The 24218-nt window shown below is 37.0% G+C and overlaps 3 protein-coding genes and 1 long non-coding RNA gene across 10 annotated transcripts in view; 1 reads left to right on the top strand and 3 right to left on the bottom strand.

The window, feature by feature from the left end:
* Window positions 1–10606, bottom strand: part of LOC106169188 (uncharacterized) — a 28911-nt gene extending 18305 nt beyond the window's left edge. The window contains exons 1-3 of one of the 2 annotated variants that reach the window (XM_024076516.2): window positions 10470–10606; window positions 8321–9875; window positions 4373–4586 (exon numbers count right to left, since the gene is read on the bottom strand). In XM_024076516.2, the coding sequence (XP_023932284.2) occupies window positions 4373–4586; window positions 8321–9787 (1681 nt within the window). In that variant the 5' untranslated portion in view covers window positions 9788–9875; window positions 10470–10606. The remainder of the gene's footprint in view (window positions 1–4372; window positions 4587–8320; window positions 9876–10469) is intronic. The other variant, XM_087010381.1, reaches the window with a different exon arrangement.
* Window positions 10607–12949: 2343 nt separating this feature from the next.
* LOC147762543 (uncharacterized) lies at window positions 12950–14727 on the bottom strand. Of its 2 annotated transcripts, XR_015334026.1 has the most exons (3): window positions 14189–14717; window positions 14006–14079; window positions 12950–13782 (listed from the first exon to the last, which is right to left on the bottom strand). It is a non-coding gene; the product is annotated as an uncharacterized LOC147762543 (long non-coding RNA). The 2 variants fall into 2 exon arrangements; XR_015334025.1 differs by lacking the exon at window positions 14006–14079 and having other exon boundaries at window positions 14189–14727.
* Window positions 14728–18287: 3560 nt separating this feature from the next.
* On the top strand, window positions 18288–20865 carry LOC106169192 (uncharacterized). The gene is made up of 5 exons (XM_013548577.2): window positions 18288–18624; window positions 18994–19307; window positions 19613–19717; window positions 19894–20058; window positions 20302–20865. The coding sequence occupies exons 1-5, from the start codon at window positions 18616–18618 to the stop codon at window positions 20504–20506; spliced, it is 798 nt and encodes a 265-aa protein (XP_013404031.2). The 5' UTR covers window positions 18288–18615; the 3' UTR covers window positions 20507–20865.
* Window positions 20866–21174: 309 nt separating this feature from the next.
* Window positions 21175–24218, bottom strand: part of LOC106169196 (uncharacterized) — a 33710-nt gene continuing 30666 nt past the window's right edge. For all 5 annotated transcript variants that reach the window (XM_013548586.2, XM_013548585.2, XM_013548584.2 and 2 more), the window contains exon 14: window positions 21175–24038. In XM_013548586.2, coding sequence (XP_013404040.2) covers window positions 22386–24038 — 1653 coding nt within the window. In that variant the 3' untranslated portion in view covers window positions 21175–22385. The remainder of the gene's footprint in view (window positions 24039–24218) is intronic.

Below are 24218 nucleotides of genomic sequence, written 5' to 3'. Positions count from 1 at the left end.
GGTTAATTTATTAATACACTCTTTGTTTTCCCAAGTGCAAAAATATTCAAACATCTATAAGGATTTTTATAAAGTTTCTTGAATAGCTCTCTCTCGATTTTTGACATAAAAAACCAAAAATTTCAAGCCATTTTTGACATAATTTCTTTTCCTTATTAACCATTAAATAACTGTGTTTCAAGCTTAAAAAAAACACTTAACACTAATTTTAAAGCAACTCTTTTCCTTCTTGCTTCAGCATAATATAGTACTAGCAATTTGTCTTATCTCAAAAACTGAAATGTATAAATCATTCCTACTCTTTGTTTTTGACATTCAAATTAATAATGAAATCATCACTTGTGTTTATGTAAATATTGGCACAGTGTTGTCTTATATATTAATTATATAAATATACATATATCTGCAAGGGTGTCCAATCAAGCATTGACTATTGTTTTATCTAAGACTGGGATCCCATGCCTAGATCAATCCTACTGGATCAGTCTAACTCCCTGGGAAGTCTCACTAAATTGTTATCAACTTAACAGGCTTTAATGTCTGTCACGCCCACCAAATCAGCTAGGGGGTAAAGATAATTACTCCCCAACAGTTTTAATAGGCGTGACAGACATTTAAGCCGGTTATGTTGATAGCAATTAAGTGAGACTCCCCAGGGAGATAGATCGATCCAAATATCTGTGGGAATAGTCCCTAACTTGTGAACAGTATCAATGGTCACCACTGATCCCATCACCCTATGCACAATAACTGAACTATAACAACCATCACCTTCTATGTATTCATGATGTTATGACATTTTATCTGATACTACTGAAAAACAAACCCTTTTGACTTTTTGTTTTCTATTTCTAAACCAAAAAAAAAAAAAAATGACAAGCACTCAAAATAAGTCTACAAGCATAAATGTCACCATATCCAGGGTTAGAAAAAAATCAGCAAGCAATAAAAGCCCCACGCAAATACAAAATAATTTTATTCATGTCATTAAAATCTATCTGATCTACATAGTTGCCTAGGTTCAAAATACGTTTTTCACTGCCTCTATTTACGTCAGTATCTATAATTTTTGCTACTGCCATCAGCTGAAGATAAAATACTTGTGGAATATGCTGAGACCAGAAAATGAATATATTTATGTAGACCATCTGCCTTCTCCATAACCCACACTATGTCCTTGTTTGAGAACCTTACAAAATCCAACAAACTTCTAAACTTTCATTCTGCTTGAAAAAAAAAAAAAAACAGGAGAGCACTAGTTCCCCATTTCACCTTCCCTGGTGCTAATTTTACTTAATTACACATATAACTATTTCAAGCAAAACCATGGAATGTCCTTCATTTAAATTTTTTCACAATATCCAGCAACTTTCAATGATTTCATCAAGAGAATAAATAAAATCCTTCAGAGGAAGAGATCCACATCCCAGGCTCACATCTCATATGAAAACCAAAGCACAAAGCATAGAAGCATGTAAAATATAAACAGACATTAACCTCATACTAGCAACAGCACCAGTTTCATAACAAACGGCAATGGCTCAATCTTTTCAATGGGCAAAAATGATCAAACTTTCAAATACATAATTTTATAATCACAAAATTATATAACTATTTAGTATTTGTGGTTCTTTTACTGCACAAAATAGAACTATAGAGTAGCCTGATTTTTAATTTTGTTGCTACCAGCCAATAAAAATCTTCTAATTTAAAAATAGATTATGACATAAAAATACAAAATCTGTAAAATTTACTGTTTTCCCCCCCATTAAAGAGATCTACTACTAGATTCTAGTAATAACCAAATATCTTATATATGACCTCTGCAGTGTAACATTAAAAATTCTCTGCCATTTGTGATATGTAGAACAAATGTATGAACCAAAATGACCCAGGTAGTTCTTTAAAAGAGCAAATTCCAGTGTCCTCAAGTGACCCAACCTACCAGTCCATGATCTGACAGAGGTCAATAAGAAATCAGATTATACTCAAACATCAATGTCATTCGTCTCTTTGTCATTTACTCCACCAAGGAGGTATTTTTCACCTCTTTTTGTCTGTCTGTCTGTCTGTTTGTCCATCACACGTTTAACTCAAAAAGGTATGGAGGGATTTTGATAAAATTTTCAGGAAAGGTCAGAAATGTATAAAGGTGATAAGAAATTTCAAATTGGTGATGATCCATTCATGAAATAATGAATAAACATTGGTTAACTCTATGTCTCAGTGGAGGTCTGAACTCTCTGAGTGTTTTTTCTAGTTTTTCTTTTCTTTTTTTTTTATTAGTTTTGAAGCAGACTATGAATTGGATACAGAGGTTTACGGTGATCAATTCTGTATCCATCACTGGTAGACTATAACCTCCTCCCCTACTTCCATGTATTTCTTAAAGAAGAAATCAACTCCTGCCTAGTGGAAAAAAATTATATCTCCACGGTGACCTCACTTCATATATCAGTGAGTTGCTCATCTTCAGGCTTTACTATTCAGCTGTGACCTTGACAAGAATATTCCAGTAGGGACAAAAAATGTGTATGATTTTTCTTTCAGAGATAATATTTCAAACACAATGCAGACTACAAGAGATATGGTTTTAAAAGTTAATGTCCAATATTAATTCACTCTAATATAAAGAGTGCCCTGCTCTGTGGCAATTCCATATCTAATTCCAGTCAATTAAGTGTAGAAAAAATGTTGAAAATAGTAAAGACTATACTCTAAGGACCCCTATTTTAAACATTCTGAAACACTTGACCCCTTTAAAAATTTCAATTTACTGCTCCACAGCCAGTCTATCAAGCTATCTATATAGGCAATCTGAGGATGAGTTTTAACTCTTAAAAGATAAATTTATAGTACACTTGTGATGTCTTAACTTATACCAAACCATCATAGCAGACTGATTCAGATTTGTCACCATTAACAACCAATCTTATATCTCCCTGTTGTCTCACCTAATCCTTTTGTAATTAAGTAAGCCATGAGCTGTTATACAGTCTTCCTGTGGTTAGAAAAAGTAAGCATATCTGCAGACTAAGTATGTATATTATATATAACATATATGTTTAAGCTAGACCACCAGCACCAGACCGTTAATGAATGCAATGAACTTTTAACCCAGTCCGACTCTCTAAGGGACCATTCAGAATCTATAGGAGATATGAGTATCAACTGGTCCAAGGCTCAAATATGGTGGAGCCTACTTGAAAGGAAGACCGCTTAATCCTGTAATGGTCTCTCTGCCTCTCACACGCCTCCCCACGCATCTGGTCGAATGGAGCTGACATTTAATTACTGTGCCCCTGCAGGGACGACGAATGAACTTTTAAACCAGTCCGACTCTCAGAGATGTCACCAGACACCTGGACCATATTACCAGCTGTTTAACTGTCTGAGGTCCAGTGGGATGTGTCAAGCACACGGGGCCTTAGTACGTACCCGACCTTCAGAGTTGTCAATGTTTGCCCCAGACAATTACATCACAATATTTGGAAATCAACTGGGGCATGGGAGGATACATCTTGTTCAGATTGGTTTCAGTTTGGGAATGCACCCGAGCCTTGTATGTTAGTCCTTTTTTACATTAGGGGGTACACTTCACTGGACCAGTCCACTTTGGGAGAGGGGCATTTGAAAGGTGTGTTCACAATGCAGCAACTGTACCCTATGGAGCACAGATGTTCTGTTTCTTGGTGACTTTCTTACATATTAGCTAAGCTGTTAGGTTCCATTCACAATGAAACTAAGTAGATCGCTCTAACTTCGCACGGACACTTGCTGAATTCAATCAGATTAACGGAATGACACATCTCCTAGAGCAGCTAGGATGTGATCAACTTTCACAGGGGCGGATCCAGAGATATTTTCTGACAGTCTTCCAAATTATCTTTGTTGATCCATCCTCCATTTTTGACTGTCTTCCAACAGAAAAAATTAAATACCTGTCAATGTAAACTTGAAAATCTAACCGTCTTCCGGAAGACAATGAAGATGGCCTATATCCGCCCCTGTTTCATGTGGCTCCTGGAAGCTTTTCCACTTAGTTTTGAGTGCGACCAAATGCAAAATTCCCCTTGGAGTTGGATCAGTCCAAGTTATACTATAGTTTCATTGTGAAAGCACCCTTACAGCCTAGCTAGTCACAATATGTAAGAGAGCCAGCTAAGCATATCACCTTTGCTCAATAGGGCTAATTAATTAGCTTTAAAAATTTTCAACAGGAAGCAAACTTGTGGAGCACTTATGAAAGGCAGCAAACCTTGATAAAGTATAATTACATGTAACCCCCTATAAAAGTGGACCGATTGTGACTGCACCAGTAAAGTATACCACTCAATGTGAAAAGGTCCTCAGTGTTAGTAACTATATTTACCAGAGTGCACCAAGACGTGTCTATCCAGGGAACTCTGGGAACTAAGCACCTTCCCACACACCAGGCATGCACGAGAAGAGGCCTTACTAGCAGTACTGGGGGTATTGTGGGTTTGGCGGATGTGAGCTGTCAGGTCAGATTCAGACATCAGCTCCTCTTGGCAAACTGGACAGACTAAGTGGGTCTCGCCATCTATACTTATGACTGGAGTAATCTGGAAATAAAAATAACTGTGATTAAAATTAAATGATGGCATTTTGGATAACAGTCATCCTTGTCATCCAATGGCTCATTTTTATAGCGTAAACCCCAAACGGTACAAGCCTCAAAAATTAAAAAGAAAAAATAATTTGATAAAAGTCTTGAAATCAAAGAGGGTTCTATGGACGGCTACAGTAGAAGCAAACATATATCATAGAAAAGCATATGTCTGGAAAATTCAGTTTAAATAAATAATAAGAGAACTGTTGGCAAATATACTTAGCACTGGGTTTTCTGAAATCCATATAGAGCAGTGACTTCATGTATAATGTATTACTGCACATTTTAACATTACTGCACATTTTAACATAAATAAAATGGTCTGCTAATTCATATTCCAAATATCTACAACATGTCTTCACTTAACTAGTATATATATTTAGTTAAGGATCTGGAAAAAATAGGAACATTTCTTTCTACTAGTAATGTAACAATAACTTTACCGATCACATTCATCATGAAAAAAGTTGTTTACCTCAGCACTTTTTTATAATGTTCACGTGAACCTGCACCCATTTTTTTGTAATAAATGTCAGCAAAAAAGTGATAGATCTTCACAAGCACACTTCACATAAGGTCAAAATCATGTCTTTTTTTAATTTCTGAAAGCATTCTTCGATAAAGATTTTGCCAAAGTATTATATTAGTTAAATATCAAATAACTTACTAGCAATCCAATTTGGCTAAAGGAAATTATGTACAATATTTTGCTACCCAAACTTTTCATTGATCATCAGCAAAATTATGATGTGGCTACTACAGGGGGGGTGGGGGGTGGAGAGATCCTGTTGGTGGCTTATGCTCCAAGAAGGTCAATAGGTGTAAGTCAGTATTAATCTACGTAAAGTCATCCAGACATTGGCAAAGAGAAAGTAGATCCTAAAATGAACCTACTGCCACCCTTGTACTGTACTGGGGTGGAAGCTGAGCATAGAGAGGACACAGCCATTAAGCAATTTCCACATTCACCTACAGGATGGCCAGTTCACATCAGTTCAGACATTTCTGTCTTAAAAATGACCACCAGACAAACACTATATGTATGATAATCCACTTGTAGTACTTTGTTGTCTTAGTTTGGCCTCTGAACATTGCCCAAGTCCAGGTCACTGCTACCAGTACATACTGTGTGTGCGTGTGTGTGTGTGCGTGTGTGCATGTGAGTGTCACATGATATATGTTGGGTTTTTATTACTGTAAAATATAGGGAGGGTAAAAGGGGAGCATGCAACGCTAGAATTGATTTGTCTCCTTTTCTTGGAATAAACCTTGTTTAAAAAATTGAAAAATGTACTATAACCCAACTCAAATAAATCAACAAACAAAATTTAACACATGAATAAGTAATTTCCTTGAGACAATCCTCTGGGACATAGCTGTCTGGAAAGACATATATCTATTTACAAAGATATATTACTGAGCTTAACCTGGACTAGGACAACTAAATAACAAGTTGATCAATTTGATATTCTACCTGCTGTATTCGGCTCTAAGGCAGTATCAGTGGAAAACCAAAGTGGATAGTGCTTATGGATGAGTTTCTCTTACATTGCCTGCCAGTGCAGACAGTCTGCACTTAAAATGGAGTTATTGTCAAATAAAAAAATGAATATATGAAAGGTACTTGGCTAAGGTAAAGTTGATGGAACAACCTCCCTTAACCTTTGTCTACTATTTCTGCAGTAAAGGTTGAGGGAAGAGATGGGGGTGGGGGTGGGGGGATTAAAGGCAGAGGATATCCTATCAGAAAAAAATGTCATTTCTCCAAAGATAGTGGGACTTTATAACAACAGCCACTGAAACAATAGAGGTAAAATGTCCAAGACAATATGTGGCAAGGAGAAAAAGTATTGAAATATTATTTAGTGCAACACAGAGGTGACGGGGCTGTTCAATGCCATATTTGCTCATTCATCATAATTATGTTATTAGCCTAAGAATGTCTGCTCACTTTTATGTGGCTACTTGCTATCCCAATACAACATTAGTAGTACCACAATTACTAAGATCCCCCTTTCTTCATTCTTTACGTATGTTCATATTTAGCCTAAAATCCAAATACAGTGGGTATCTCTGACCCCCGAAAAACATCCCCACCTCCTACAACCATAATCAGCTCAAGTTAAATGTATACATCTTTTTCTGTACATACATCATTTTGTAAACCTAAGTCATTATCAAAACGTTATTATGTTATTAACCACGGTACAGTTACCTTATTTTCCAAAGCCCTCAGTGAGAATAACTTTCAAATAACTTATCATCTTGGCATATTATAAAAGAACAAGTCAAAAGTAAACCCTGATTCTTAGATACTGCATGTAAGTCATGTGTGTATCATATGTGATGCTGCTACTTTGCATATTTTTAAAATACACTTCTAACTTACGACCCTAGGTATAAAATAGCCAAATATTAGTACTAGTAACCTCCACTGATTCGAGCCATGTCAACATCCTTCAATCCCATCCACTATCAGAGTATCTGTATCTCTATATTCTATCTGTAGTCTACGCCACAATGTTTTATTTGGGCCAAACAGCTCAAGGTCATATGAGCAAGTGGGACAATTTATAACATATTTAAACAAGGGCAATACCCTTTTGTCTACTTGAATTCTTGGAAAATTATCTGGAAGGTGGGCCATTTTGACTTATACATTTTGACTATTAAATTTTTATTATCGAGCATAAATTTTGTCCTTTAAGTTGTGCCAATCAATGAAGAGAAGACATGATGGAAGATCAACTTACTTTTTCCTTTAGCTTTTTTTTATATTTATGATATTAGAATCAAGTGCTTGGAGATGGAAAAATAAGGAAGGAAACCTGATTAGTTTTAATTATCTTTTCATAATGCAATATGAATTGATAATATACTAAAACCCTGACCCAAATTCTGACCCAAAGACCAAAGTCACGCCAAGTAACCGATTTTATGTATACCTTAATCATAACATTGTCAGAATAACAATCTCTTGTAAACATGTTTTAAATTGTTGTTGTTGTTGTTTTAGTAGTGTGATTATAGAAAGTTTTGTCAGGTGACATCCATTGTAAAGACGTACTTGTACAGAAATAATAAATTCCTATGTATAAAATAAATTGATGTCCTTTCTGTTTTGTCAACCATTTCAGTTGTATTAATACCCCTTCAACATGTCAATGATAGTTATAAGGCAAAGAAATTTGCATTATTTTCTATTTTTTTGCCAAAATAAATTCACTTTAACATTTGATATTAAACACCTTAAACGTTACCATGGTTCTAGACTGCCTAAGGAACTTTGAAAGAAAAAAGGAGGAAAATAAGCTTCTTCTTTGAGATAATTTTTTTCTTTTTAATTAACATAACATAAAATATCTTCTCTCTGACAACGTTAACTTTTTTACTCAAGGAAAGATGGGTGAAGAAATACAATATTACTCAGTCTTTTCAATGGGCAAAAATATCAAACTTTCAAATACATAATTTTATGATCACAAAAATTTTATTTCTATACAGCATTTGTGGTGCTTTTACTCCACAGAATAGAACTACAGAATACCCTGCTTTTTAATTTTGTTGCTACCACTCAATAACAATTGTTTTAATTTTTAGAAATTATGACTAAAAAAATGCAGTATCTGTAAAATTCAGTTTTCCCCCATTGAAAAGATTGAGTCATTAGGATAATATAAACCATACCTTGCTCTTCCCTCTGACTTCTTTGACCTTGCCTGGCGTTACAAATTTTTTGTCAACGTCTGCTTGATTCATTTGCATACTCTCTGAGCCCTGAGTGGTAACAGCAGAAGAAGACTTTTTAGAAGTTTCTTCTAATATCTTTTCTTTTTTGTTCCTTTTTCCTTTCAGTTTCTTATTAGCAGATATTTTTCTCCCGGGTTCTCTTACTCCCTCAGGGGAAAATTTCCCTTTTTTCGTACCCATTGTCTTACTCAAATTCTTCGCCACTGCAGCAATTAATTCTTCAGCAATATCATTCTGCCCAGATTTTTTGTTCTTTTCTTTATCAAGTGAGCCTTCCTCTGTAACCCCAACATCATCTACAATTGCAAAATTGTCCGCCCTATTTGCAAGAAGTCTTTTTGAACTTTGGCTCCGGCTACCACCTCTTTTTGCAGTAGTTCTTGAAGTCATGTCCTGCATTTTAGGTTTTGTAACAAGCATATCTACATCATTATTCAAGGCCATCTTTTCATTCACATTACGGTCTTTCTGTCTCCTTTTCCCATCTTTTCCAGACTGCACACCTTTGACCACAGCACTGCTTGCCGAAAGAGTACAGCTGTCTAAATCTTCTCCAGCAGAATTTTTTGTTTTTTTCTTACTTAAACAGTTGGTTTTTTTCTTTGCTGAATGAAGTTGCATTGAGGAAACTTTTGATGTAATACCGGGTCGGTTCAACAAACTCGGTTTTGACAAAATTTTCTTTCCAACTGAGACGAGATCTTTAGAAGTTTCATCTTTTTTTCTGGGCATTCTATTGGCCAGAATTTTTTTAGAAACAGTACTGTCTTGAGCAAAAGGTGATGATTCCCTGATTTCTTCTCCCATTTTCTTAGACATCTTTTTAGGAGGTGATTGCCTAGAGTCTGTTGAATTGCATCGTCTGTGAGGTAATATTTTTGCTGGATTCTCTGTTTTACTAATCTCTTTAGAAAGGTCAGTTTGTGCTTCACTGGAATCTTGCAGGGCTATATTTTCTTGGGAAACTGAATTTCCTGTGGAATCTTTTCTTTTGGTTGTACTTCTGCTAGCTGGTGATCTCTTTCTAGAAGCTGGTTGTGATCTTTTCGAATCAAAGTAATTTTGGTCTTGCTTCTGAGGAGTTGATTCGGTAGATCTGCTGCCTTTCTTGGTTACAGTTTTCTCAACAACCGGTGATTTCTTGGTATCCACTGGAGGTTCGTCAAATTCCAGGGGGGTACTTTCTCGAGATCTTCCCCTTTTCTTGGGCACAGCTTTTCCCTCTGACTGCGACTTCTTAGAATCCAAAGAATCTTTCTTTTGGAGAACTGGAGTAGATTCTCGAGAGCAGGATTCTTGTTTACTGGGAGTGGTTTTAGGAGATGGTGAGGCTTTCTTCTCTGATGGAATTTGGTCCTGTTTTTGAGGAGTTGACTCGCGAGAGTGCTCCCTCTTCTTCCCCATCTTTACTGTTTGCAATCACTTACTATGACATAGCCCAATCCAATTATGCTCCTTCATGAAAGGAGGGATTCCATCCCTTTTCCTTCACCTAAAAAATAAATATATGTGTCACTCTTTGGAATTGTGTTCAAGAACATTCCCATCACTATTTTGAATTATGTAAGTTGGATCTTATATAAGTGTCTTTGTTTTTTATTTTTAAACCTTAAGTATTTTCGCCATCTGATTTATTTCATTTTATCAACAATATTAAAAACACTAGAAATACATCTGCTACAAAAAACTGACATTTTTATAATGCAGCCAAAGCCAATAATCGGCAAGGTAGGACGTGATCTTTAGCATAAGCATGAAGATAAGGCGAACAAAGATACCCATCGCTTGGCAGAAAAAGCAAAAACAACGACTAAAAACCAAAGAGGCCATAAAATTACTTTGTATTGTTATCGCATTATATAAAGGCTATCCAATGATGCAATTTCCCCATGTGCACATTTGTTTGATTTAAGTCTAGAGTGTTTACAGCAAGGCAAGCACGATACAAAGCAAAAACTACTGCTCCGACTTGAGTAACGTAACTTACAAGTTATTGTTGTCGCCGGTTAATTTCTGGGCATTTTCCGATACTATTATTCGCATTGGCGATCAAGTAACATATCTGGGAGTTAGAAAGGAATCTTACCTGCAATATAAGCAGAAGTCCATTTCATCAATTTCGCCAAATTTGTTGCTTTCACAAACAAAAGCTCGAGTTATCACGCGGACAGATGAAAGGTGAAACTAGGTCAACAAAGTGCACGCATTCCTACAGCATTGCTTCCGGTTCGCAACTAACACAATGTGACTTCTCAACCACACCCTAGTTTTTACTAATGTTAGTTTTTATATAATGCTGAATGACAAGCCAAAAAGAAATCTTATGTCCGGCAACGAGAAAGCTGCCAATATCATATTAGGTTAAAAACCTGGTTCATCCCAGACACAAAGTTTTTTAAAACACCTAAATATTTTAATGTTTATTAATATAACAGTGGAATCTGTGCGCTATAATTACTACATGCAGTTCTTCATCATTATACATGTATGCTTTTAGCCTACCATGCAGTAACAAAAGAATTAGGCCACTTTCTAAGTGGTATTGTTTTTAATGTCCCATGGAATCAATTTTAATTCACAGTTATTGTAAAACTAGAAAATAGTCCGCGGTAAAAGTCGTGACAAAATTTCTAGTTGAGCAATAGAGATATGCACAATCATTCAAAAAAATATAAAACAGAAAAAATGTATTATTTCCCAACAGTCTTTTCACTCTTCTGGTACTTCATTTATACGAAAGGCAGGATTTGGTTTTATTCGTCCAAGTTTGATTCCTTTGATTCATCAGATTCCTCATCAAGGGTCATATAACGTTTCCTTTGAGCTTTAGACCCGAGTCCATCCCAGTGAGATTTTTCCCACATCTAAAGTGGAAGTTTTTTTTTTTTCAAAGGGTAGGGTACCTCAGCCTTGACCCAGTGGACCCGCAAAGGTGCCCTCTTGCTCACATTACGTAGCACTACCCTCTGACATCAGAGGCCCACTAAAATACTACGGTATATAAAAATCACACCGTGGGCAACAAATTTGTAACAGACTATTATAGCTTACCGTCTTCCAGGGCCGCATGTTTTATTATGTTTACTTTTTTTTTCTCTGGCGCAAGTGCAGAGAATATTGTCCTCAATTTAACCAGAGACGTGTCTTTGAATATCTAGTGAAAAATCAGTCTGTGGCCCTGGTACTAGAACACCCTGTCAAATTATACGCATCATGGTAACGGTAATCTATGTATCGTATTTGCGTAACAAAGAAGAATGAGCGGCGTAATAACAAGCGTGCGCACATATACAATGCAACCACAGAGTCGCGACAACAGAGAACAAACAATGAAATCAGAAACCTTCTCGTTATTTGAAATACTACAGTATATAACTACAGTTTTATTATGTGTACTTTTTTTTTCTCTGACGCAAGTGCAGAGAATATTGTCCTCAATTTAACAAGAGACGTGTCTTTGAATATCTAATGAAAAATCAGATAATCCCCGAAGAAGGCCCAGGGGCCGAAAGCTCGGATTGTATTTAACAACTATAATGTAGATCTTTCAAGGTGCATCAATATATATACTTCTATTTTTATCAAGATCTATACGGTGAATCTACATGAATCTTCACGTTATTTGGTAAAGTATATATCGGTAACATATCTATCATGTAAACAATTTCAACAAACGGTTTCAAGACAAGTAATCTTCACTTGCCTTGCGCAAGGAGTTATAACAGAAGGAGATTACACGCAAGCCTTTCTATTGTCCGATGTCTGTTACGGTGGGCGGAGCTAGCTACGGGGGGCCTCCGGTCTCAAGGTTTCGTCTGCGTCGCTCTCCTCAGCTTGGAGATAAATTTCATATGCGTTATTTCGCGTTAGAATTCGAGATCAGTAATGTCAAAGCGCCGCTGTATGCTGACGATTTTTTTCACAGGTAATTATTTGGACGATGTGCTGGAAGGGAACGATATCATAGAAAGCGATTATAAGGTGGTGACTGAGGATGGTCGCCATGACCTTTTTTTAGTCGGTGATAGATGGCTTTTTTATGGCACAACCCGGTGAAAAATCACCAAGGAGAAGTCAAAAGAAAACGTCCCAACTGTGATTTGTGAAAATGACATTCAAGTGAACGTCTGTCCTCACTGCCAAAGGACATAATATTAATACATTAACGTTTGGACCCTCCTGCCCTTGGGTCCCATAAACATATGCATTGTGACAGTGCCTACGCTTTGTGTCTGGTTTTAAATTTCTTAAAGTATTTTTTCTCTCACTCGGTATAATTTTAATATTATAATGCATTTAATTGAAATTTTAATCCAAGTTTGAGGCAATGCCACGACACGTCAGTTTACTGAATACTCGTTATAAATTTATTTATCTTGGAAATTTCCCTTTTTTTCAGGATTATTTGACACGTACTAACACTGTTCATATTTGTCGATAAACAAGTGCACAGTGCTATACATTAAGAATAATTTTTATTCATTCATAAATATATTTATGTACAAAATATATCAAATTTTAGTATTCACTGAGCTCTTTAAAGTGAAACAAATAAAGATGAGAATATTGAATTTCAAACTATTATTTACTATATTAACTTAAAATATCTTTTAAGTCAACTCTATACTCAAGCACTCTATACTCATGAAAGTAGCATCTGTGAGTAAAACCATTTTATTATATCAATAGAAGAACAAAAACAAAAATTTTACACATAAGCAGTAATACATGAAGTCATAAGAATGATTAAGTTGCTACAGTTTTCCAGTTTTATGCAGTCTATGATGGCATTTTTTTCAACCGTGCAAATAGAAATAATTATATTCTTTTTTATCTGACTTGCTGATACCAGTCGGTGCCAGATACTATTCCACTTACAGGCCAGCAAGGTCTGAGAATCTAATGGGCCAAATGAAAAAAAAAATCCTAGAAGATAAAGTGGTTAATTCTTACAAATAGGATGAAAAACATGGGATTTTCAAAAGGTTATTATAGATCAAGACAACACTTAGTAAGAACATTTATAAAATGTAACAGCTGAAAAAATTAACTGGTAAGTAAGCAGTAAGTGACTGCTTTAAAGAAATTTCACTGAAACAGAAATTTCACTGGCAATCAGGTAGACTGTTACCATGGCACTCAACAATTTATATATAGGTTTTGAATTTTTTTCCACGTAACAGTAACATAAAATTTATGTCCACTTTTGCAATGTATAGAGTCAGTTAGGTGACTGAAAATATTTTAAAATGTCATAAAGGAGCACTATTAATTTAATGCAATCTCTGTTGGCCAGTCTTATCCAGTTTCTTCTCCAAAAAGGACAACTCAAGTGAGAATTTCTTCAGGGCCTTTTCTTCTGCCTTGCTAATTCCATGCCACTCAGAAAAGAGAGAAACCTGTAGGTTAGAAAATAGAACATAATAATAGCATTATGAACTACTAGTATCCATGTAGACATTATGGAATTATGCAGTGAAGTTTAATGTGTCTTGTTATGACTTGACTGAAATAATGTTCACCACATAAATGAACAATTTACAACTAAATTTATATAGAACATCAAGATTCATGATCACCAGCTAATAACCCCAAGAAATTGAAAGAAATTGTACTTATTACAAGAAATTATTTAAATCCGCCCTGGTCCCTACTCTTCTGACAGGACAAAAAGGGGATTTCAGAGAGGCTGGTTGCTAAAAGGAAAATGCCCAAGGTTGTTGTATTTTGAAAAAAAAATAAAAAAGGGTACTGTTGTTAGTGAATATTTAATGCATCTTAAGCATTATGACAAAAGTAACTTACCCCAGACACACTGACCTCCTTTTTTCATTGACATATTTTAATTTTTTCCAGCCTGACCATAATTCATATATTCAATGCAGCCTTCTCCCATATCTATAATAGAAAAAAAAACTTGAGTAGTGTTAAGATATGCATGTCAAATTCATTATCAATTTTGAGAGAATTTCTGTTTCAACACTACAAGATGAAATATTTAATTTCAAGTAATGAATAAACCTTAATAGAGTTCTATTCTTTTGTAACCACCAAGGCAAAGCTTCTTTCTTAAAATGAACTGAAACATCCAAGCTTGCCACCTAACATGCCAAAGTAGTGAAGTATAATTTAAGTAGAGAAGCAAGTACCCCTTAATTATAGAGGTGTCTTACACAATAAGGTGTGTCTTACACACCTCGACTCAAAGAGAGATGTGTAGTGAGATAACAGGTAAAGTAATTGGTGGAGCCTAGGTGAACTTAAAACCTTAAGACTTTAAATTAAGAAGCACCAGGATTCATGTGTGTTCTTTTTTCAAATTTTTAATATGAATTAAAACATATATATGTAAAAAGAAGACTAAATAAGTTAAAAATAACTATACCAAAGACACTGTGAAGTCAAACTTCCTGTTAGACCGCCATGATGGAAAATGCTGGGTGGAGGCAAAATTTTCCAGTCAAAATAACTGAGCACTTTACTTTAACAAGAAAGTTACCACTCCAAAGCCACCCACCATGGTGAGAAGAAAAATGATGACCAACTGTCATGATAAGTCTTTTTAGATTTAGACATGAAAAAGGTAAAGGCCAAAATGGTACATTTACCCATAACACTAGAGTAAAAAAATTGGTATTCTGAACAAATCGGGTTATTTTTTTCAAGAAATATTGGAGCAGTATCCATGCAATATATACCACGCCACGACCAAGATGTTCAAGAATCTAAACACACCAAATTTTTTTATAATCTTGCATTTGAAAAGTACAAAAAGCGGTAAGGCTTTTGGCCGTAACAAGCGTAACACTTTTTGATCGGAACTCATGAAAATTGTCAATTGTCGTATCCAAGCTAGACCACATGTAAAATCGCAAAAAAAAAAACAATACTGCTCAAGCAAGTGTGTTGCACACATAACAATTAGTTAAATTTTATGACTGTCATGTGACACAAGTTTCAAAAAGTAGGAGGAAAATGTCTTTTGGAGTAATTTTTTTTTTCGAAATATTAACAAGATGGCGGCTTAAGCATCTGCTTGTTATTCGGCTACTGAAAGTGCACCTAAGTTTTATTCTTTGCTATTGCCACAAATTACTTAACAATTGCAACTGTATAAAGACCAAACTTTCTTCATCTGATACTATATTTATAGGCACTTGTTATGAGTGGGAAATATTTTTCGTGCAATATTTATTCTCCACACACCACCTCGCGAGATCAACGTGTAGCTGGACACTTACACAGTGAGACCCTACGACATAAAAGTTGCAATTTATCTTCATATTTCGTGTAGTTATGCATTTAAAAGCACTTACCTGTTTTTTGAAAACCTTGTCCAACGTAATATCATATAAATTTTGTATTTCTCTCATTTTTTAGAAACTTGGGACTCCGTTTCTGTTTCTGTCCTCAAAAATCAACAGACGAAGGCACAGATACTAACAAACGAGATTTAAACGAGAGTAGCAATTAAGCGTAACAGAGATAGGCATCCATTGTTCTCTGGGTTCTATTCATTCCGACCAATGAGAGACCGTAATACGGGCTCCGCCCCCACGCGTGTAATCTCCTTCTGTTATAACTCCTTGCCTTGCGTTTCCTTTTTATTGTAATGTAGTATACCGTAAGAATAAGGCGTTTGCTCACCGATATATACGTTACCAAATAACGTGAAGTTTTTTTTTTTTTTTTGTTTTTTTTTTTGTTTGTTTGCCTTTGTCACGACTCTGTGGGTGCGTACGACGTTGTATATGTGCGTACGCATGTTTTTACGTCGCTCATTTTTCTTTGTTACGTAAATATGATACATACGTTACCGATTCATACGTTACCACACCGTATGTATCGGTAACGTATGTATCATTTTAACGTAACAAAGAAGAATGAGAGACGTAATAACAAGCGTGCTCACATATAGGCCCTACAATGCACAAACAATGAAATCAGAAAACAATACTTTCACGTTATTTGGTAACGTATATATCTATCATATAAACAATTTCAACAAACGGTTTCAAGACAAGTAATCTTTACTTGCCCTGCTTTTCTTTTTTGTTGGAATGTAGTATACCGTAAGAATAAGGCGTTTGCTCACAAAACGGACAACAAATAATAAAAATAAAGTATTTACACGCTACATGGTAAGCGGATGCCTCTTCCGAAGAAGGCCCAGGGCCGAAAGCTTGGATTATACTTGACATCTGTAAAGTAGATCTTCAGAGATGCATCAGTAATAATACTTATATTTTCCTTAAGATCTATACAGTGAATTGACATGAATTCACATTATTTGGTAACGTATGTATCATATTTACGTAACACTAAGAATGAGCGATGTAAAAACATGCGTGCGCACATATGCAACGTCGCACGCACTCACAAAGTACAGTAATGACAACAGAGAACAATCAATGAAATTAGAAAACAACACTTTCATATTTTTGGTCACGTATGTATCAGTAACGTATGTATCATATGAACAATTTTCACAGATAGTTGAAGGCAAGAAATTCTTTTTGTACCGTTTTCTTTTATTGTAATGTAACACTAAGTGTTGGCCTACAAAACAACAAATAAAACCAATGAAACAAAGACAACCAATGAAAATAGAATAAATATTTACTGTGGTCTGAGAGTAATGTGGAACGTGGTATACGGCACGGTGGTCCCCACAGACGGTCCCTTTGCCTCAAAGAAATCCTGAAAGGTGACTTTTTAGTAGAAAAAGGAACCCCCAGACGTGGATTACCAAGTCTTTGTCCATGGGGAGACTCAGACGTTGATCACTTTACCCACGGGGAGCCTTAGACGTGGATCTCCTTACCCATGGGGTGGGGGGGGCTTAGACGTGTATCACTTTACCCATGGGGAGCCTTAGACGTGGACCATCGTGCACATGGGGGTCCTCAGGCAGAGTCTAAGAGGGGACACGCCAGGCAGGGGATCATTTCCTATGCTTTTGACGGCCATTTTGATTAATGAAATGATATCGAAACAGCTCCAAACACTTAATAGAGTAGCTCTCTGTATATTTTAGTTTACAAAGCTGCTGATTTATGGCCAAGACTGAAGGCCAATGCCTATTTTTTAAAGACATAGACATATTTCTTCAAATTCCATAATGGAGAAAGACATTAAGGGGAATCGAAAACCTGACTAAAATCCGTCGTCATATTTAGATTTGCGAATTCCCGCCCCATTGCTTACCCTTTTACGGCATATAGACAATGTGTCACGTGTTTGTTATAACTTTCCACAAAAAAAAAAAAAAAAAAAAAATTGATGAAAAAAAACAGTAATAATGAAAGCGATGTTATATGTCACGATGATATAAATCTATCCATTATCTGGCAGCGGTTGGTTGAATTACTGGATAATTCCTCCCCGTCCCTCTGTTGATTCACACGTACGGTTTAGCCTTGAAAGGGCCTGTAAATTGTTTTTTCAATGTTCATTATGACATGCTATGAATTCAAAATTATACAAATAACAATTTATGGTCCAGGAAAAATATGTGCTGCGTGCGTTAGAAATAATAGACCTGCATGATTACATTAAATTAGACCTTAGCTAATCCAAGAAAAACGTCTTAACAGTCAAATAGCTATCGGATATTTTTTTGTGAAATCAACAAAATAACTGACAGAAAGTTGTATACCATAGGGATTTTTTTAAATATGTTTTTTTTTTTTTTTTTTTTTTTTTTTTTTTTTTTTTTTTTTTTTTTTTTTTTTTTGAACGTCAAAATTCTGCAGTTAACTTTTACGCACTACACGTATAAATGATTTTTTTCAGAGAAAAAATTGAAAACATCTTTCTAGTTAGTATGGAAATCGTTTCATTTTATTTAGCGGAGACATCACGTTCATAATGGACTATTTCTCATATGACTTATGATGAAGGGATACTTGTGAAATTCGTGCTTTTTTTGGTCAATAACTTTCAACTTAAACTGGGTTTTATTTTAGAAATATCATTTGTTGCACGCGATCGTGAAATTTAATTTCATGGTACAAAAAGAATTTTAAATTGATATCTTTCTTATTTAATTGAAGCCTGCTATTACTTCAGCTGTCACCTGAAAAAACTCCATTTCCTTATTAATTAAAATATTTTGTTTATTTCTTTTTTGAAATGATTCATGTAAAAATCAAGAAAAAGTGGGTATATAAAGTGCTCGGAAAGGTCTCTTTGCATCTGTTCATGATTCAGATTTGTGGAAGAGGAACACAATGAATTTGGTGAGTTTTCAGTATAATTTAAAATTTTATTTAAACGAGGGTAGGGTCCCCCTAGTTTACACATTAGTTTCTATTCGATTAATGAACCAGTTTAAAAAACTATAAGTATCGGTCATTTGAGTGAAGGTCTCCCAAAGAGATTTTTGTATAGAATTTTAGTAAGGAAACGTAATAAATTTTGAGATTAAATTGTGTGTTGGAAATCCATACGACTTGAAACAAAGATTATGAAAATAGATAATGAATAATCCCGAAGGCAAGACTCTCTCTCTCTCTCTCTCTCTCTCTCTCTCTCTCTCTCTCTCTCTCTCTATATATATATATATATATATATATATATATATATATATATATATTGTCACATTCCAGACAAACCTTGCCCTGGCAATCCTGTACCTGTGTGTTTCCATGACACAAGCCACGAAATACGGCGTCCGGAGTCAGCAGCAGCTTTACCCCGGAAAACCCGTTCGCTCTCCCGTAGGAGCCTATGGGACCCACCCTTCATTAGGACCCAAGCCTCTACCAGCTGGTCCTTTGGGAGGTGGTGGACTTGGAGCGCTGTACCGCAATCAAATGGTGTACGACTTTGGAGCGGAATGCCCAGTGCCTGTGAACGTCAGCGCGGTTTATTATAACTACCGAGATTCGTTCATCTTTGATATGCCTTCTCACGCTGACAAGTGAGTGAGCTGTTTTTCCTTAAGTAATAGGCCTAATAAAAATATAAGTAAAATAGTAATAATAATAATAATTTAAAAAGAGGAGAATACATTCCATCGTTTTCATCTAATATAAGATGGAAAAACAATTGATTTGTCGCCACATTTATTCATGAGTAGTCTATTGTAAAAAAAAAAACAAATAAGGACCACCTAACATTTTTTGTTTTTCAAAATTTTAAACTCAAAGTAAATTTTCGACTTCAGTTGCGATGTAGCCAAACACATCTGCATACATCAAATGATTTTTTTAGCTTTCGTTTTAGAACCCGATATGAAAATGATCTCAAGAAGTACGCTCCTCAGCATTATGACTTGGCGAACAAGTTGGGTCAAGCCTACAGCCCGAGAGAAAAGCCACAATTGCACGGGTAAGTTTGTTTCTGGTTCTTTCATTGTGTGCAATCATATTCCATATATAAAACCTCATTCGGTTGTGTTTTCCTATAAGCCCGTGTAACTCTTGGCTCGTGTTTGTGACGCCATATACAAATTTTCTTTGCATAATTGTGACGTCATCTCATTAATACGACAACATGTTCAACAGGTACTCTATGAAGAAGTGTGACATGTGCCCAGACAAGAAGTCTAGAGTGGTGGGATTCAAGTGGAACCCTAACGCTGACTACAACGCCAACTCTAACTACCACGCCAGCTCGTACCAGTGCTGGATCTACTGGCCCCAGGCACCCGTCTACTACGTCGAATGCGCGTAAGTTGATTAATTGAGATTTTCGATTACTTTACTAGCGGGCTCATGTCAGCAGGTTACATCATGACCAACACGAATGGTTTCTTTTCTGATAGCAACATGACATTCAGTTGTCTATAGTTGCGCAAAAAAAGTAAAAAATACTATGCTTTTACATTACGACTGTCAGTAGGCCGTTTTAGCTGAAAATGAATTGAGATAATCTCAGTCCGTTGAGATTTATGTAAAGGCATCTTATTCCAGCACCAAGTACTGTAACAAGCCGCGGGTGTTCGGGTGGATCCACCGCTGTAACCCGGACAACTTCCAAACCCGCACCGTGCTGGCCTGCTGCTACGACGCGTACACTAATGCGTACTCCAAGGCCGCGTGGTTTGAGCTTGATCTTCCTCAGAGCTGTGAGTGCTACGACTACGCATGCCCACACGACAGTCAGAAGGTGTACTGATCGGTCGGTGAAACGCCTAGAGAAAAAGATTTTTAAATAATTGCCAATATATGGCAATTTTAATTGAGAGGCGTTCTTAATATATTTTGCCCCCCTTTCTTAACGCGTTTGGCTCACTATTTCTATGCACTCCACATTATTTATGAGACTTTAAAGATATATCCAGCTCATTCGATGCCCCTTTTCCATTTAATATTTTAGAATTATCAAATATTAAACTTAATCTTGTCTCAGTCATTGTTTGGTACCCAAATTATTAACAATATCAATTAGTATTACTTCTGTGTATAAAAAAAAACTGTTTTGCTTTGTATTTCTATATTGAAATTACAAGAATAAATTTTGAATTTTATCAGCCATACCGTTGTTTGAGTTTCATATTGAGCTGTAATCTACACGGAGTTGCGATCGGAGAAGGTAAAACAATTTGACCGCTTTTAGTGGTAAAATGTAAACGAGATGAAAGATAAAGTGATACTAAAATGTTTTGTTCAAACAGGCATTTTGTATATGATAGTGTCTACACAAACTCACTCTAAAACATTGTTGTTTGATCCCCCCTCCAAATCGTTCCCTACTTCATTGGATCTCCACTTCAATTTAACATTTATGGCGATTATAAAACAATAGAATTGATAAAAAAATTTAACAAAACCAAAGTCAACAAATAGAAACGAATAACTTTATTTTAACAATATCAAAGATTATAAATATTAGGCCTCAGAACCTTTCGCATGAATATTGCATAATTTTGTTTCACAAAACTACCGCAAGAAGGGCGGTGTTTTGGTCAGATGTGACGGTTGTTTGTTTGCACGAAATTGTTCATGATCTATTTCTTCATCTCGGAGCACTTTACATAATTTATGAAAACTAAAAGATATATATGACAAATAAAAGTGTGAGAATCTACTTAGACCTAGGACAGGTTCGCTAGTTTTTCTTGACCAAGCGCCACCTGATGGCCAATCTACACAACACCAATATGATGCAGGCAACGTCCATGATGAAACCCTGGCTTAAAAGGAATGACGGTGAATTTCCTCTACCAAAGGTACGTTATTTGCAACCTTGGAAATTCAGGATGAAGATGACTAATAAATTAGTACGTTTTACCTACTTGTGACAGAAACACCATAATTTCTAATTGACAGCATTGGTATATTTCAACTGATATCTAACAGGGCCGTAGCCTCCGGGGGGGCAGGGGGGGCAGCTGCCCCCCCTGGGATTTAGAATTTTCCACACTGGGAGGGGGACCCCCCCTCCCCCCTCGGGGGCTTCGCCCCCTCGTGTCCGCTTACTGCCCCCCCTGGCATTTTGCTCAGGCTACGGCCCTGTCTAATCTTAAATAAAAATGAAACACATGAATTTAAGTTCCATCTCATATAGGCCTATATTGCAGCTTCGTAAAATGACATTTTAATGAGGTATGTCTCGACATTAAACTAGATACAATGTGTTATATTGACTTGACAATACTCTTTGACCCTGAAGGCCGTCAGAATATTTAACTTCCCAAAAGGGAAATAAAAATAACAGTTACCACCAGCAAGAATCTCTGTCGGTACAGACATATGTGATCTTATCTCGACCAGTTTTGAAAAATAATCTTAAATCTGTTAACCAAGCTCAACTGCAATTTTTAAGTAATGTTTAAGATTTACGATTTTTTTAAAATCTTCACAGAGATGATACATAGACACCTTTGTAGCAGTACTTAAGCTGGATGATGCATTTTAGATTTTTGTTTTTGTGGAAAAGAAATAATACCGTTTCCCCATATCAAAATGTCCGTCTCCTCTATCGATACATATTTTGTAAATGTGCGTTTTCAAATAAAACACTAAAATTTCCTCTATTATGCTATATTCAAGCATCAAACAGCCATATACGATACGTCATTTCCACCGAGAAGATTTTTGGAAGAGTTAGTGGCGCTTTCATACGGAATGGTATTATTGCCTTGGACTTTTCCCTTCCCAAAGGACCTCCGCCAACCCTTATCATTCATATAGTTACTGTTCATGTCAGACCCTGGCTTTCCGTACTGCATGAATGTCCGCTGTGGTTTCGGCGGCGCCGGGGACCCAGGGGCACTGCCACCGCCAGAACCCTTCTTGATCGACTGTTCTGACCCTGTCTCCGAGATTCTTCTAAACGTGTACTTCTTGTCTGGCCTCTGGAGGGAGCTAGACGCCGAGGAGCTGCTAATGACCTCATCTCCGTTGTGTCCGTTCCTGATGATGAAAAGGTCGGGGGTCTTAAAGCCGTTGGGCAGGACGACTGGAGGGGGGCTGCCGCTCTGCTGAATAGCGCGCGCCGTGTCCATCTCGATATAGTCTCGGCTGTCATCGTGGGAGTTGGTTTGCGGCGGCTGCGAGCGCCGGTTATTCATTGTAAGGTACAGGGTGTCGTCCTCGGTGCCGCTTAATGACGCGAGAGGGTTTCTCGTCATCCCATTGACGGTGACCCCCGGGGTAGAAGGCTCTGAATCTTTGTCGCCAGATTTTGGAGAAAGAGCGATGGCTTTGAAGTCCAGAACCGGGTAATGCTGCTTTGGTGACTGTAGCTGTTGTTGCTGAAAATTCACATTTTGTCGTCTGCTATTGAAAGACTGTCGTATAACTTTCGGAGACAGACTCGAAAACGCCGAAACCGGTCGGTTTTCTCCGGGTTTCCCAACCATTGAAGAGCTTTGTCGGTCTTTGTCGGCGAGATTGAAATTATTTGACGGCGGCGACAAACTCGAAGAAATATCTCTGCTTTTCACAGCAGCATTTGAATGCGCAGACGAATTAGACAATGTCGGAGACATGACGTCCCTCCCGGAAGAAGGCAGGGACCGGGGGGTGCACTCCCCACCAGAGGATGACACATTATTTTTACTGGAGTGCCCAGAGTGTGGAGTACCACCCCCGGACGAGAGAGAATCGTTAGCCAAAATATCTTCCATGCTGTCCGACTGCGCCGCCGTGGAGAAAGAGAGCGGCGAGAGAGGGGTGCGATCCCTGGCTTTCATGAATTTCAGCTCGTGGATTCTCTCCAGCCCGCTGGTGTCCAGCTCCTCCGAACTCTTGCTAAGCTTAGAGGAGATGTAGGACAGCCGAACTGGTCGAATACGGGGAGGTAGGGGCGGCGGGGAAGGGGTGTCGCGTCTGTCGTCTGCAGGGTGATGCTGGAACATGTCCTTGATAGCGTTCACCCGCCCTCTTCCTAAACTCCCATTGGTTGACGATGAGAAGCCTTCTCCCCCTGGGGTGTCATCTCCCACAGGGGGTGGAGGGGGCGGGTAGCTTGGGGGCGAGTCTTGGTTCTGCTGTTGTTGGTGGTCAGTACTGAGAAGTGTGTCGGGTGTTTTTCTTCCATTTGATAAAGCGTTGTTTGAGGTAGGTTGTTGACTGTTTTGAAAGCCGACCTTTGGGTTAAGCTGCTGGAATTTGATGGTTTTCTGTTGCTGTCCATGAGTGGAAAATTTCGCCTTAAGCTCCGTGTGTGAGATGGTCGCTATTTTGGTGGTGGCGGCGCGGGTCTGAAACAAAAACAGTTCTATAAGGGAACGTGTTTTAAGAAATGAAACGATTGGTGAAGCTCGTGCAATATAATCTCATCTAATAACTAGACATAAATTATCTTTAAAATCAAAGCAGATGTGGCCAACAAAAATGGCAAAAAATTGAAAATACCACATGTAACGTCATTATGAAGTGAC

Source organism: Lingula anatina, chromosome 4 (assembly GCF_051362555.1).
Source record: "Lingula anatina isolate TDL-2025a chromosome 4, LinAna3.0, whole genome shotgun sequence".
Taxonomy (NCBI): Eukaryota; Metazoa; Brachiopoda; class Lingulata; order Lingulida; family Lingulidae; genus Lingula; species Lingula anatina.
The sequence above is the reverse complement of the archived record's forward strand: the minus strand, read 5'-3'. Positions and strand labels throughout refer to the sequence as shown.

Excerpts from the sequence above, each read along its gene's own strand:
- LOC106169192 (XM_013548577.2), top strand. Across the intron at positions 19,308-19,612 it reads ATGCCTTCTCACGCTGACAA|AACCCGATATGAAAATGATC; the intron begins GTGAGTGAGCTG and ends CTTTCGTTTTAG. Across the intron at positions 20,059-20,301 it reads GTCTACTACGTCGAATGCGC|CACCAAGTACTGTAACAAGC; the intron begins GTAAGTTGATTA and ends ATCTTATTCCAG.